The 16,089-nt window shown below is 39.0% G+C and overlaps 1 protein-coding gene across 1 annotated transcript in view; it reads left to right on the top strand.

The window, feature by feature from the left end:
• Positions 1–16,089, top strand: part of MYO16 (myosin XVI) — a 468,353-nt gene that overhangs the window by 118,152 nt on the left and 334,112 nt on the right. Inside the window, exon 6 of the mRNA XM_065418712.1 lies at positions 3,549–3,674. Within this exon, the coding sequence (XP_065274784.1) occupies positions 3,549–3,674 (126 nt within the window). The remainder of the gene's footprint in view (positions 1–3,548; positions 3,675–16,089) is intronic.

The raw sequence follows: 16,089 nt of genomic DNA, 5'->3' as shown, positions 1-16,089 counted from the left end.
GACTCCCCAGGGTGGCTTTAACCCTTAACATCTCAGTGCGCCCAGCCGCCCCATCACTGGGATATTTGTGTTTGAATGTCGTTTATTTGGACATTGATTTCTGAACTGCATTTGTTGTCTGACAGCAAATAGATACAGAGTGGACTATTTTTCTTTTGTTGGGGATTTATGTTATGCAAAGCCTTTGTTTTGTGATCTGAGAGATAAAATATCCAAAAGGCACATTTCAGCAACAGACTATGTTAGACTGATTTCCTCCCCGTTCATTAATATGGAGTCAGCCTGTCTGTGTCAAAAGATTCTGGCAATGGGCTTTTTGCTGTACCTGATAAACCTATCTATACAGAGACAATAGCAAAAATCCCATTTCTGGCTCGCAAAAGGAAGCCTGTTTCATGGTGATATCATCCAGAGTCTCTGTATTTCATGGCTGAGAAGTAACTGTTTTGAAATGCAAGGGAAAACTAAAAAGCTTTTACAGGATGTGAATTAATAAGATTGCAGCAAGTCTTTTTTTGTAATGCTGTTGTTTCCCATGCTCTCACTTTTTTCTGTGTATAAGCAACTGAATACATTTTATGTTCATTGAATGGTTTTCATGCCTAGAGTTGTAATGTCAGTCATAGTTAGAAGCTGGGCACAAATACATTCCCTATTCCATAACAGTTAGGTGTACCAAGGAGATAAACCTATCACCAGGATGACAGGCTGCATCAAAACCATGGCCAATTTATCAGAGCAGCCTAGTATAACAGCATCCCAAGAGTGATATAACTTTCTTTTAAATATTCAGTCCACACTTCTCAGCAGCAATGTGAAAACTACAAGTCTGGAAAAAGGCACTATGAGTTCCAGGCAAACTGCAGTACATTAGGAAATAATGTGTAGTTCTGCACATTCATTATCCAAATATTTTACTTCCTGATTTGGCACATCTCTGGCAGCCTGCACTGGTAGGGCTCCCATGGAGCCACTATATATACATATGTATGAATATAGATATGTGTGTGCATGTACATAGAGAAAAAGCTTGCTGGCTGGCAAAATGAAAAATCTTTGTTTAAAATGTTTCAGTCAAAAAGTGTTGGTTTTCCCTAGTGAAGTTTTAAGCCAATTCAGAATGACAGTTTTCATTCCTAATTGACATTTTGACATACAGTATAATTTTGTTTTGTTTTAGGCAAAAGGTCAAAACCACATTTTAAGTCGAAACAAAATTTAATTTTTGTTTTCACATTTCCCCTGGGGAAATCAAAACTTTTCATTGGAATTGGCATTTTCCCACCAAAAAGCCCTCTGTTTTGACAAAACTGTGTTTTTTTTTATGGGAGACTTTTCCACAGAAAAGCTCTGATATAGCTTTATATCTATGATGGTCTCAATGGAAACTATCTATATAAATTATAGACATAGCTGAAGAAGAAATAAGTGGGAAAGAGAGCATCCAGTCCTAGCCCTGCTAAAGGTTGGCCCCTCTGTGCAGCTACCCTGGGCCCATTCATCCCTAGCACAGGGTAACTGCAGGAGCCTTTTTGCCAATGGGCAGCCATTCCAATCCCGAGTGCAACCCTCTTCCCTACCTGCCTCATTTAATGCTGCTTCAGGCAGAAATAACTCAGGAAAAGATATCAGTTGAATATCTGTTGCCTCAGTAGAGGACAAGGCCACATACAGTGGTTTCTCCCCTTCTCTCCTTAGTCCAGTTTGCCCAGAATCTTTTGGAATCCTGATTCCATGGAGGTCTGGCAGAAGTGATTCCTTGTGGCTGTGGAAAGGACAGTTATTTTGTACTGCTCCCCTCCCGCATCTCCAGGATAAAGCCTCCCGGTTTCTCTGACATTTGCTTATGGAATAAGAGGTGGATACTTGGACCCATAGAAAATATCAGCTTGAGAACAAATACCACTGATTGGTAATCTGAACCATTTCCTAACCTGAATCATTTGGGACATTTGAAGTATATCCCTCATGATAATACATGTTTTTATTCTCCATGCATAAAAACTGAGTTTCCAGGAGGAATCCCTAATGGCAGATTATCCCTGATACAGTATCTTCTATTGTACTTTTGTCTATTCATCCATTTAGTTTCTAGTATTTTCATTATCCTACAGCCTCTTTCATGTTGGTTAGCTTTTGTGTGTCCGTATATACACTTCTACCCCGATATAATGCGACCCGATATAACACGAATTCGGATATAACGCAGTAAAGGAGTGCTCCAGGGCGGGTGGGGCTGCGCGCTCCGGCGGATCAAAGCAAGTTCGATATAACGCGGTTTCACCTATAACGCGGTAAGATTTTTTGGCTCCCGAGGACAGCATTATATCGGGGTAGAGCTGTACTTGTCTGATTTTATATTGTATTTGTTTTAATTACTGTTCTCCATCTGTAATGAAAATAATGTACAGATATAAATGCAGAACACATGCAGGAGCCAGGCATTGAAACAAAAAATTGTACAGTTTAACTTCTGGTTTCCAAAACGGGGGAGAGGGATAGCTTAGTGGTTTGAGCATTGGCCTGCTAAACCCAGGGTTATACATTCAATCCTTGAGGGGGCCATTTAGGGATCTGGGGCAAAAATCTGTCTGGGGGTTGGTCCTGCTTTGAGCAGGGGGTTGGACTAGATGATCTCTTGAGGTCCCTTCCAACCCTGACATTCTATGACTCTAAAATTAACCTCTAACAAGTAAGGCTATTTTCTGAGCTTCATCTTTCCCCTTCTCCCTCATTCTTTAACACCTCATCCCATACTCTCCTTGCTGCTCAAGATGACAGTGGTTTCACGAGCATCTCCATCACTCAGCTAAGTTACAATTTTTATTCTTTAATATATCATGGAGCTGGCTAGTCAAGAGTCCCAGTTCTAATCTTTTAAACATTGAAACATGCAGGGAGGTGAGACCAGAAAAAGAAAAAAAATTACAGTGGAGTAAAATCATAGAGGCTTTGTTCTGTGACTATGATTTCCCCAGCATAACCTCTGCAAAGCCAATGAGTTTAGTGCCATTGCGTGTTAATAAATTAAATTGGGAGCAGTAAAGCACCATCATCTCCCAATTGAGATTTTAAAACTGTGACAAAAATAAATTAGGCCATGGACCGAGCTCTGTTGGAAGGTATGAATTTGCCTGGGCTCATAGAACCTGTGCAGGTGCCTCGGATTGAGGGCAAAGATAGGAAACATGAAGTGAACAGAAAAGGAAGGATGAAAATTATAAATTGTAAGAGCAGAGTCTGGGTCAGACTAGAGCATTAATGCAACACTTGATGCTGATTGGCTGGAATTCTCCTTTGTTCTGATATTTCCTGCTTTAATTTCTAAACACTGAAAACCTCTGATCAAACTGGATTTCTGCAATGTTTGGAATATTGTTCTCAAATACTGGTTTTGCATTTCTCATTTTCATAATTTGCCCGGTTTTGAAAGAAGAGTATTTCCTCCTCCCCACAAGTCAAACTTTTGGGCAAGTTAAAATGCCTGCTAATCACATACGTCTTGTGAAAGTCTTTAAAATAATACACTGCTTTTGTATTATTCACAGCTGCACATAGCCTGTGCAAATGGGTACAAGGATGTGGCATCTCTGATACTGGATCATGGTGCTGATGTCAATGTCGTGGATAATCAGTACTGGACCCCTCTGCATTTGGCTGCAAAATATGGACAGGTAAAGTTTGATTTTTCTCCTGCATGTCTTTTCAGTGTATGTTGTAGCCTCCTTTTTCAGTAGTGAGCATTTTTAAATGGGAATATTTTAATGTATTAAAGAAGAACATAGTTTTGGTTAGGTAAATAGAGTTAAAAATAACAAAAATATATAATAATCCAGGCATCACTTGAAAATAAATATCATAAAACTATTAACCTGATACAGGCCATTAAAAGACAACTTGCTGTTCTCAGTAAAAAAAAAAAAAAAAATCAGCAAAAATTACATTTACATTGAATTTTTTTGGGGGGGGGGGGGAGGGAAGCCAAAACAAACATTTGTGCTTCATATTTTGTTGCAAATATCATACTTTGATGCCATTGGCTAGAGTTTAGTCAAGACAAAGCTACATAGCAAAGGAGCATCCACGGGATGCATTCCAAGCCTGGCTTCCTCAAAGCTTCCAAAATTGGCATTCAGTGAGCCCTCTATTTATTGAAATGTGGAAGGCTGTTCTGGTCTGGATTTAGGACTCATGGGAAGTGTCTTGTGTCTTATAGTGTAAATCCTCCTGGTCCACTACTATACACCGACCCCTGTTCGGATTATTCTGCTTTTGCCGGGAGGAATCTTGGCAGTAGCTGTGTCTGGTGGGGTGGGGGGGAGAACGGGAAGGTGGAGAGGTATGGCCAGACAGAATATGGTTTGAAATATAGGTGCAAAACTACATTTCTTTTCTATATTTTATCCCATTTCTAATGCCCAGTTCCAACAGTTTGGGTTGGAGAGAGCCATGCACTTACACACATAATTCAGGTGTTAGACGTGTTTACATTTCTGCTTGTTATTTTTATAAAGTTTATTCAATAACTATAAATAAAAATCCATGTGGCCTACTGGGAGTCAGAAACTTCTTACTTCTAATCCTGGTTCTGACACTGACTCATTGTGTGACTATCAGCAAAGACATTTAGACCAAATTTTCAAAAGTGTCAACTAGAATTAAAAGCCCCACCTTTGGACACCTAGGCGTCTCTCAGTTTGGGCACTTGAAATTCTTGGATACTTTTGAAACTTGTTTCCTCAGCTACCCTACCTGTAAAATGAAAATAATTCTACTTACATGTCTTATGGTAATACTCAGGGCCGGCTCCAGGCAGCAGCTTACCAAGCAGGTGCTTGGGGCGGCCACTCCGGAGAGGGGCGGCACGTCCAGCTGTTCGGCGGCAATTTGGCGGACGGTCCCTCACTCCCGCTCGGAGCGAAGGACCTCCCGCCGAATTGCCGCTGCAGAGCGCGATTGTGGCTTCTTTTGTTTTGTTTTGTTTTGTTTTTTTTTGTTTGGCTGCTTGGGGCGGCCAAAACCCTGGAGCCGGCCCTGGTAATACTGTGAGGATTGATAAAGAAATATGTGTACAAGAAACTGAAAATATAAAGCACTATGTAAAAGCTAAGAAAAGAAACTACGAGTATTGTATTACACTAAAAGTCAATGGAGATAATTCAGTGCATCAAGTATAGTTCAACCTCTATCCAGTCTTTGATAGAAGCAGTAAACTCTTTTTTTCTGTTTCAGTGATATGGATATGTCGATTATTTATATGTACTTACACTGCTAAGCTTATGAGTGATGAGATATGAGAGGTGGACAGTTGACTCTTTAGGACATAAGGCTGTTTACAATGGGTTCCATTTATTTAAAAAAAAAACATTCTTCTAATTTCTAGGCTAGGAAAGACTATGATGCTTATTTCATTTAAAAATCCCTTTCTGTTACAGTATTCTTCACATTCCGGACTAGATTTTCAGATTGCATTTTAAGCACCTAACCAGTTCCAAAAAATTACAAAGACAGGATTATTTTTGTAAATGCAATTCAGGTACTTATCACAAATATATAAAAGAGTTGATCTGACAGATTGTGCACCTACGTTAATACCCCCACTTGCTATATAATCTATCTTCAAGTTTCCAGAAACATTCAGAGAGAAGATTTGTTATACAGAATTACATATTGATTAAAGTTTTGTTGCTTATTAACTTACAATGCATGTCCCCTTACTGTTTGTGTTCTCATTTTCACGATGTAAATGGCTTCTAACATCTCTCTTTCCCTCTTTGTTCAAACAAATAATATCCTTTGTGGCAAGAAGCAAATTAGTAGTCAGGTAAAATAGTGAACTTGAGACTACTTAATTCTTCAGTTTAAAATATTAACCTTTACTTCTGAGATATATTATACTTGTAACTCTGTGACCATATGTATTAGTAGTTGGATAGTTTTTTCCAATACTTAGATTCAAAGATCATTGGGATTTATGTGCATAGGGTTGCACTATATTTGAATAGGTAAATTCATAGCCAAATTTCCTATCTCAAAATAAGCCATTTTTCACCTGAACAAGTATTTGTTTGTAAATGGGGCATGAATGAAGATTTTGTGTGATAACTGTGTGTACTAGTGTTGATTTGTCTCATTTTATATTGTTTTCTGTTTTCTGATGCCTTAATTTGGGGGTCATTAATGGATATTGTGCAGAAAAAACAATGAGAACACTTTCTGAAGAACGAACCCTGCAGTCCAAGTGCGGATCACCGGAAGTCATCACCATACTGGAAATGGTGGGAATCTGATACAGGGAGAAGGAGTGGAGCTAGTTGTGGGAAACCTACATGTTTACTATAAAGCAGTGCTCTGCAGAGGCTCCCTGTAGATGAGTTAGGGCATGTCCTTTGGATCTATGTGGTGGCATACACAGCAGCATTGCACAGGGTATTGGGGGCCTTGCACAGCAGCTATGATGGCTACTGCATCCCTGGGTACATCTACACTGCGTTCTAAAACCCGTGGCGGCAAATCTTGGAGACCGGGTCTACAGACTTGGGCTTGCAGGGCTCACTCTACGGTGCTAGAAACAGCTGTGTAGACATTCGGGTTCTGTCTGGAGCTCGGGCTCTGAAGCCCGAGGAAGGAGGTGGGCTTCATTCAGAGCTCAGCTCCACTTCCTCCCCACAGCCTGGGATGGAGAATTCTATCCTGTATAGGCCACTGCAGCTCACAGCCCATTTGTTTGGGCTGTGTACAGTGGAGAGCATTTAGTTCTAAACATGTGCTCAAATACATCTCAGAGTAATTTAATTTATAGGTATTGGAAAGAAAAGAAATGCAAACATAATGGTTTTCCAGAATTTCTTAAACTGGGGAATACATTATCTGACTTTAAAAACACACAATTTGCAGCTCTAGCTTTTTGCAAGGCCTCCAGTCCTCTCACATATAACTCCAAAGGAATTATTATTATTATTATTATTTATTGTGGTAGTACCCAGGAGTCTCACCCCATTATACTAAGTATGTACGAACATATGACAAAAAATGGTCCCTGTCCCCAGATATCTGTGAACAACAACAAATAAGGAATACTGCACTGACACTCACTGCCATTAACAAATAAAGCATATTCACTTTTCCCATGCATAGTTAATGAACAATACAACTTTCAATATATTATCTTATTAACACCATGGATAATGTGCCATTTTGACTTAATAGATAACAATGACCCAGTGTGGGTTCTGTTCGTAAGAGGTTACAAGCAAATCATCTTTAAATTGCTTTGTCAAGAAAGTCTCATTAGATGTGGAGGGAAATATTTCACCCAATGGATAAGCAATCAGGGGTTGTTTGTTTGTTTAAAAAAAAAATCATTCTTATAATGATATTTTGAAACATCTTTTACTCTCAATATGAATTTATATGCATCTTATATTTAGAGATCTGTACTGAGTGCTTTATTATAAATGTGGTTTTTCCTCTGTGTAATGCTTTATGAGTATTGATAACATTTTGAGAAATATATCAGTTTAAGGACAACCCCACTTAAAATACCTTCCATGATTAATATGCCTCAACTGCAAATAATTTTGAGGGGAAATTAATTTATGATTAGCAATAAAATGTATTAATGGCATTTCCTGGAATGAGCGGAATAAATGTTACAATGTACTCTTTACAACTCCACCCTCTTGGAATGGGCTCTGTAATACATGTTAGCGGTTGGTTTTGTTTAAAAGTCTCACTTAGAAAACTCATGTGAGTGATAAATCTGTGTGTGAGCAGCATACTGCTCTTTTATGATCTGTACACAAACACATTTGGATCTGGCTTGATACATGTTTATTACCATTTGTGTTTACAATGAGAATAGCAATATCATTCCAGGGGGTGATAAACTAAATTTATAGCAGCCTAGAATCTAAATGGATGAGTCAGTTCAATTTAGACATGAGAAAAACAAAAACCTTGAAATATGGTAGTGTAGTCATAACATGCATAGTTAATCCTTGAATGTGCACATAGAAGTCCTCAATGTTCTGTGTTTATGATTCTCTCATCTTTTGAAAAATACTTGCATAACTCAATCTGAATTTTGCCTATATTAGACTAACATAGACCTGTTACCTTGGAAATTCTTCTTAAGGGCTTCTTTCCACTGTGCTTTCTGGGAACATATCAGAATGGACAGATGGGCCTTCTAGTTCCGTATCTTGTCTTTGATAATGGCCAATGATGGATGCTTCAGAAGAAAACCTTAAACCTTCACAAAACATCAAATTTTACAGTACCCTACCATGACCCCATCCAATCATAATGTTAGGTCTTGAGTCACAATGATTGACAGCCTGTCAAATTCTGTCCTTGCTGTTGTGCTTACAAATGCTATTTTTATTCATAAAACAATTTAATATTTCTTTGAATCCTCCTAGCCGTTTAACTCCATAATGTGCTGCAGCAACGAGTTCCACAAGTTAACTGACCATTTTATTTAAAAATATTTTGTATGTAGATTTTTTATTTCATTTTCACCCTGCATTATGGATTAGGGTAACGTGGAGGGCTCTATTCTCTCATTCATTACTTTTTTCTATCTCTATATAATCTTTTCCAAACCTATTCTGTTTTTGTTTTTTAGATCCAGTGACCTAAATTTAATTGCATATTCAAAATTAGGAAACACTGTCAATTGATATAACATTTGAATATATCCTGAATAATTTTCTATGGCTCAATTAACATTTTGGACCTCTGTGCTCTAATCTTTATTATATCTTCATTATGCTGTCCACAATGACCTAAACATTTTTTTCCAGACAAGATAGAATTGAATAATTCAGGACTAGAGCTCTGTATGGGAATCCTGCAGTTTTCTCCACAGTGGTGTTTGTGAACTGAACACTGTAGGATGGTTCAAGAGAGACTGGCAGTGAACCAGCTCTTATGTATTGTTGCCTTCTTCAGAAAAGTGAAATGATCTCTACCCCTTCACTCCTCTGCTGCCTCCTGGTCTATTAATCCTGTCCGTTTTGTGGCGTGCCACCTAGGTCCTGTCCCATCTTCTATCTTTGAAGATGACAGGCAAAATGATTAAGAGAACCGCTAGCCACCTAGCTACTGCTAATAGCGTTTGATGGACCTATCCTCCATGATTTTATCTAGTCCTTTTTTAAACCCTGTTATAATTTTGGCCTTCACAACATCCTCTGGCAAAAAGTTTCACAGGTTGACTGTGCGTTATGTGAAGAAATACTTCCTTTTGTTTGTTTAAAACCTGCTGCCTATTAATTTCATTTGGTGATCCCTAGTTCTTGTGTTATGAGGAGTAAATAACCCTTCCTTTTATTTACCTTTTCCACACCAGTGATGATTTTATAGACCTCTGTCATATCCCCCTTTAGTCATCTCTTTTCCATCCTGAAAAGTCCCAGTCTTATTAATCTCTCCTCATATGGAAACTGTTCCATATCCCTAATCATTTTTGTTGTCCTTTTCTGTAGCTTTTCCAATTCAATATATCTTTTTTGAGATGGGGCAACCTCATCTGCATGCAGTATTCAAAATATGGCTGTACCATGGATTCATATAAAGGAAATATGATATTTTCTGTCTCATTATCTATCCCTTTTCTGCTATGCTGTTGCCTAATTACCTAGTTTTTTAGTGTCATGTGGCTGCAGAGGATCAGAGAAGGTGTGGAAGTGAGGGGAAACATAAAGTGGGTCAACAAAAGACGGAGTCAGATCCACATTAACAACCTTAAAAACTTACAAGTCTCTAGATATAAAAGTACTTAAAGTTTTCCATGTGCATTGAAGATTCTCCTCATCCCCTCTATTCTCCACCTTTCACTAACCCCCATCTCACCCAAGTATAACTCCCCACACTGCTCTCATATCTCCTGTAGACTTGTCATTAGGACCAGGAACCTTGATTTTGTGACAAAGAGTCCTGTGGCACCTTATAGACTAAGGCCTGGGCTACACTAGCGGGGGGGGGGGGGGGTTTCGAACTAAGATACACAACTTCAGCTATGCTATTCGCTGAAGTTGAAGTATCTTAGTTCGACTTACCTCGCTGTCCTCACGGCGGCGAGTCGACTGCCGCAGCTCCCCCATCGACTCCGCTTATTCCTCCTGCCGAGGTGGAGTACGGGCGTTGATCCCCGAGACATCGAACACTACCCGCCGATCCAGTGGGTAGTATATACATACCCTAACAGATGTATTGGAGCATAAGCTTTTGTGGGTGAATACCCACTTCGTCAGACACATGCATCTGACGAAGTGGGTATTCACCCACGGAAGCTTATGCTCCAATACATCAGTTAGTCTATAAGGTGCCACAGGACTCTTTGTTGCTTTTTACAGATCCAGACTAACATGGCTACCCCTCTGATACTTGATTTTGTGAGACTCATATGACCTATTGGAGCATAGGACTCCTGCCCTGCAGACCCTACAAGCCAACCCTCTTTAAACTTTTGGCCCTCACTCAAAAAACAAACAAAATAAACAATCAAACAAACAAAAAGATGGGTCAGTAGGGTGAAAAATCCTGTAATTTATTTTGACCCTGGCATGTATTTTTGCAAAATTTAAGGAGAACAAATGTATAGATTGTGTAGGTAGGGTGATGTGATAATGAATAATGAAGGGTTAAAAAGCAGAAAAAACTGGATGGTTAGTTCCTTTCCAGACTTTTTTTGAAGATAGTATTTTTGTAAAGGAAGTATAATATTGTTTCAGGGTAATAACTGGTCTCTATTCAAGTATGTTTTCAACCATAACTCTTTTTTAAAACAAAGTCTTATGTTTAGGCATATCGTATAACATGCCAGATGGGAGTGAAAAAGAAATCTTTGTTACTTCTACAGCCATAATAAAATAGAGACTGTGCTAGTTAACCATACTTGAAAAGAAAAGAAAAGAAAGCATCATGTGGTTTAAAATTTAGAATGAGCAAATTGCATGAGCTTCTGTATGTGAAGAAGTTTACAATGATTAAAGATTAAAAAGACCATGAATCTCATTAAAAATCTTGAGCTGAAAATGGATGAATGCTGCTAGATTACAAAAAAAGGCTTTGAAGCTAGTATCTTATCACTATAACATCAGAACTAAACCATATGAAAAACATGGAAGGGAAGTATTAACCCAGTTGCATTAAAGGTATAAAACTGTCCATAGCTGATCTATAATCTCAGATTCTCTATATTGCATGAGCTTCCTGTTACTGCAAAAGAAATGTCATCAGAGTCTGAATAAGACCTTCTGTTGCTATTGCCTTTTCTATGTATATTAGAGGGTTCTATGAATGTGTAGAACAAAGCAAAATGTAAATACTATTAAAACTCCAAAAGCTGAATGCACAATAAAGAGTTACTGTATACTGTGGCATTTCCATACAGTGGTACCAAAATCCTAACAAGCCAGATTGTTGGTAATATTTCACGAAACCACCCTCAAACAGTTTACAGTGAAAGCTGTCAGCAGATGCTATTTTTGGTCGCCAAGTTTCAATCAGGATACAGGAACAGTTAGGCTATGGTGTAATATGTGCCAACAGGTCTAATGTGCCCACCTGTTGCGTGTGGCTTAGAATCCATGGCACAGAGAACTTTTATTCACCTTGCTTAGAAGTAAAGCAAATGATAAAATAGTATATGCAGACTTGATGTGCTTTAACTAGTATCACTATCAGCAAAACCAAACATGTGTGTTGCATATAACTTCCAGAGAAGAAATATCAGACACTGATAAGTCCATACATACCTGAAGAACGTTTGATGTTCTTATGGAAAAATATTGTAAAATATATTATAGTCACTGCTAAACATACTACATAAAATGGATTAAAACAGTGCTTGTCCAAATATTAAAAAACAAGAGAGAAAGGTAACCACTTAGGTACATCAGTCTGTCAGTGGGTGTATATACAGTATGTGTGGAGCTGTTGTCACTTTTATATAGGAATAAAAGTCATCCACTGTCTTGGACAGATCAGATTGCAACAGTATCCAGTTACTGCAGTATTGCCAGTCCCACACATTCAAAAATTATGAGTCAGGCCATAAAAAAATCATGAGATTTAATAAATAAATATATTAAATTAAATAAATATGGGTTTCTTTTTTTATCGGTCTTTTTATTTATTTGACCTCTTGCTTCTGAGCCTCAAGGTTTCATATTTTCAAGCTTTTCCCTGCAACCATCATGGCTGGAAAGATACTTATTTTTGAAAATGCAAGCTGAGATTCTCACATAATCATGAAACTCCAGGAGCTGAGGTTCACCAAATATCAGAAATTCATAATAAAGCTGTGAAAGTTGGCAACGCTTCTATGATGTTAAATTAGAATAATACAATTGTTAAATAGAAGTTCTCCATACTTTACTGAGAACACCGTCACAAAGTGCACTTGCAAGTGTGTTTTATAAGAAGAAAGCTTGAAAACTTTGTATGGCAAGCTAACTTGTCTAGCTCCTCTTTTTTAGGGAATTCCTAATTTAATACTACATGTATCTTTTTCAAAAGTTTACCCATGAAATAGCAATCCTTTAAACACTTCCCCCCACCCCTTTGTGTATTCACTATACACATTTCCCTGGATTAAATATTGATTCCTGTATATTTGCGCCTAAATATCTTTTTGATTAATTTCCATTAATTAGCTTAATCGCATAAATTGAACTGCTGCTTAGTCCCATCAAATTCAACATTTCTTTTAGGTCACAACAGGGAATATATCCCTTTCACTGACTTCTGATAGTACAGATTGTTGTACTACCTGTTCATGTTTACTTTTGGTATGAATACAGATTTATCATCCTACTCCACTGTGAAGTGTAGTTTCATTCTATTTGGTTTAACTCCATGCTAACCTCCATATTGAAATAAATGTACAAAGATCATTAAATTATCATATTTCAACATTGTAACAATAGACCTGACAGTTAAAAAAAAGGGGAAAATATACTCAGTTTCACACTGCCACTAGCTTGCATATCAAGGCAGAGTTTCCCCCAAATTCAATTTCAGAGCTTCTGCAAACACATTCCAAGATATTTTTCACTGAATTGAACCCAAAGGGGTTGGAATTGTTCAGTATTTCAAACTGAATAGAGTATAGTTACTCAGAGAATATATATTTTCCTTGTCAAGCAGTTAGAATCTTTCATTTATGGTCGGAAATCTAGAGACTGTTTTATCCAGGTATAAATCATCCTCTTCCCTTTGGTCTTTTCTTTTCAGCAAACATGATGATCCTCAGATACAGTGTCAGCGTTTCCCTTCAGATTATATTCTATTGATTTCCCTCAAGCCAGAGAACCACTGTTGGGTTTCTATGTTCTCTCTCTCTCTCTCTCTCTCTCTCTCCTTTTTACTATTTTTCAGAAGATTTCAATACATCTTTCAAATGCTAATTGTAGACATATAATGCTAAGACAGGCAGAGAGGGTTTAACACAATACAAGATAACATTGAAACATACATACATTTCTATGCATTAAATTCAGATTATGTGCAGGCACAGTTTTTAAGAAATAATTCAAGACTTTCAACTAAATATGTTAATGTATGTGACATTAAGTTAATGCATTATACATTGCTGTTTGACCATCACAGCACCTCAGTGATCAATATAAGTGAGCTGTCCTTGATATACTCGATGTAATAACTCTCACTTCAACATAGATATTAATTACACACACACACACAAAGTTAAAGAACATTATGGAATCAAGCATTCAGAATTTCGGATATGTCAAAATTAAGATTGCCTGTGCTTAATCCAACCTCTGTGAACTATGTATTATGATATAGTCTTTAATTACATGATCACATACTATTTTTCCTACAGGACATCCAGCTTCATTCAGAGCACAGAATAGATGTTCACTTAATGAGCAGCTATTCAATATTTTTTTTCTTACTGTTCAATGGGCTGCCCCACATTTAATTTACTGCATGATATTCAACCCTGCTCCAATTACCATTTTTTTCCCCATGGGCTTTTCTATGGAGCTCACCACTATAGTATCTGAGTACTTCACAGACTTTAATGAATTTATTTTCACAAAACCCCATGAAGTGAGGGGGTGCTGATATCCCCATTTTGCACATGGGGATCTGAAGCACAGAACAATTAAGGTCAAAAGTGTTCACTAATTTTGGGTGCCTGCTTTGAGACACCTAGAACCTGAGTTTTAAGAGTACCTAGCATTGTATAGCACAATATGTATTCAAGAATTCAAAGGGACTTGGAAGAAACTTGAAGCAGGGAACCAGAAGGAGAGGGGTAGGGGGGAATGTTGGGTTTGACAGGGAGAATATATGGATTTGGACAGAGAGCAGGAGTGAGGAAGGGAAGGATTTGATAGTTGGGAACACATGTAAATTAGGTAATGCATAGCCATTGAATATGCAAGCTAGTACATTTTATTATTTGCATAAAATCTGCAGCTTTCTGAATTTACAGCTTTAACAAGTGTGTCCCAAAGGGGGAAGGAGGAAAAAAGGCTGGGGGAGAGTAACACTGAAGCTTGGGAGAGTCATTAAGGGAACCCTGTGAGGAATAAAGGCCTCAACCAGAGCTAGTATCTTACCCTGCGTCAGCAGCTGCAGAGGATATGTATACACTGAAGCTCGGAGTGAGCCTCCCAGCCTGGGTAGACAAGACTCCTGCTAGTGGTGCTCAAGCTAGCACGCTAAAAGTAACCATGTGGACATTGCTGCTGTGGCAGAGATGCAGGCTAGCTGCATGAGCTTAGAGCCAGGGGGTTGAGTGGCCTTGAGAGCCTGAGCTGTCTACCCATGCTGGGCTGTTTGCTGCCATCAGCAGTGTAGACATACCCACAGAGACTTTAGATCCTGTATACTACTTCGGGACAAAATACCAGACCAGAGACCAGGAGAGGGGAGACACTTATCAGGACAGTTGAACCTGCTCTTCTCAGAAGTACCCCAGCTGAGAACAAAGAAACCAAAACATGATGTGGTAACAGTTTAGAGCAGACTTCACAACCTGCAGTGGTTCCTGAGGAATTTCTTTTCTATCACTTCTTCATGCATCCTGTCTTCTGTCCTGTCATTGGAGTCTCTTATCTGTGGCAACAGGCCTTACTGGCTACAAGCTGGACAATATTTGTGCACCATAACCTGAGGTTTATATAACTGAGCGATGTAACTTAGCTAACCTTTAACACAGGTCGGCAACCTCTGGCACGCGGCTCACCAGGGTAAGCAACCTGGCGGGCCGGACCAGTTTGTTTACCTGCTGCCTCCGCAGATTCGGCTGATTGCGGCTCCCTCTGGCAGCGGTTCGCCGTTCCAGGCCAATGGGGATGGCGGGAAGCCGTGGCCAGCACATCCCTCAGCCCACGCCACTTCCCACCACCCCCATTGGCCTGGAGCAGCAAACTGCGGCCAGTGGGAGCCGCGATCGGCCGAACCTGCGGAGGCGGCAGTTAAACAAACTGGTCCAGCCCACCAGGGTGCTTACCCTGGCAAGCCATGTGCCAGAGCTTGCCTACCCCTGCTTTAACGTGTGGTAGGCTTTATAATATTAGTCTGCTGCTTCTTTAACTGTCTGTTTTCAGTTTCTTACCCCTTGTTTAGGTAGTTGTAAGTAAAGTTGTTCAGGGTGAATGATACACCTTCTGTGCTTTTCCTGTCCATATGTACATGTTTTCTTGGCTCCTTGCATCATAAACATTACTCCCATTAATGAATCACTCTTGATTTCCTCGTACATTTTTCTAGGAGGACAAATGTCTCCATTTGCAATTTGCAAACTGTTTTTCCAGGTAGAGGCTCTGCACATTCTTTTATAGGGAGCAAGTGTGCAAAGATATAGTAGACTGTATGTGTGTGTATATCCTCTATCCTTAACTGCTATTGCTGTCTGTACATATTGCAGAGACAAGGTGGGTGAACCAATATCTTTCATTGGACCAACTTCTGCTGGTGAGAGAGACGAGCTTTTGAGCTTACAGAGAGCTCATCTTCTATCTATTACAAGCAGCTCAAACAAGAGCCTGTGTGACACATGCCTGCTTGGTGTGGTGCTCTGTCCCCCTCTAGTGGCATCTAGAC

This window comes from Emys orbicularis, chromosome 1 (assembly GCF_028017835.1).
Source record: "Emys orbicularis isolate rEmyOrb1 chromosome 1, rEmyOrb1.hap1, whole genome shotgun sequence".
Classification (NCBI taxonomy): Eukaryota; Metazoa; Chordata; order Testudines; family Emydidae; genus Emys; species Emys orbicularis.
This window is presented reverse-complemented; position numbering and strand designations above follow the sequence as displayed.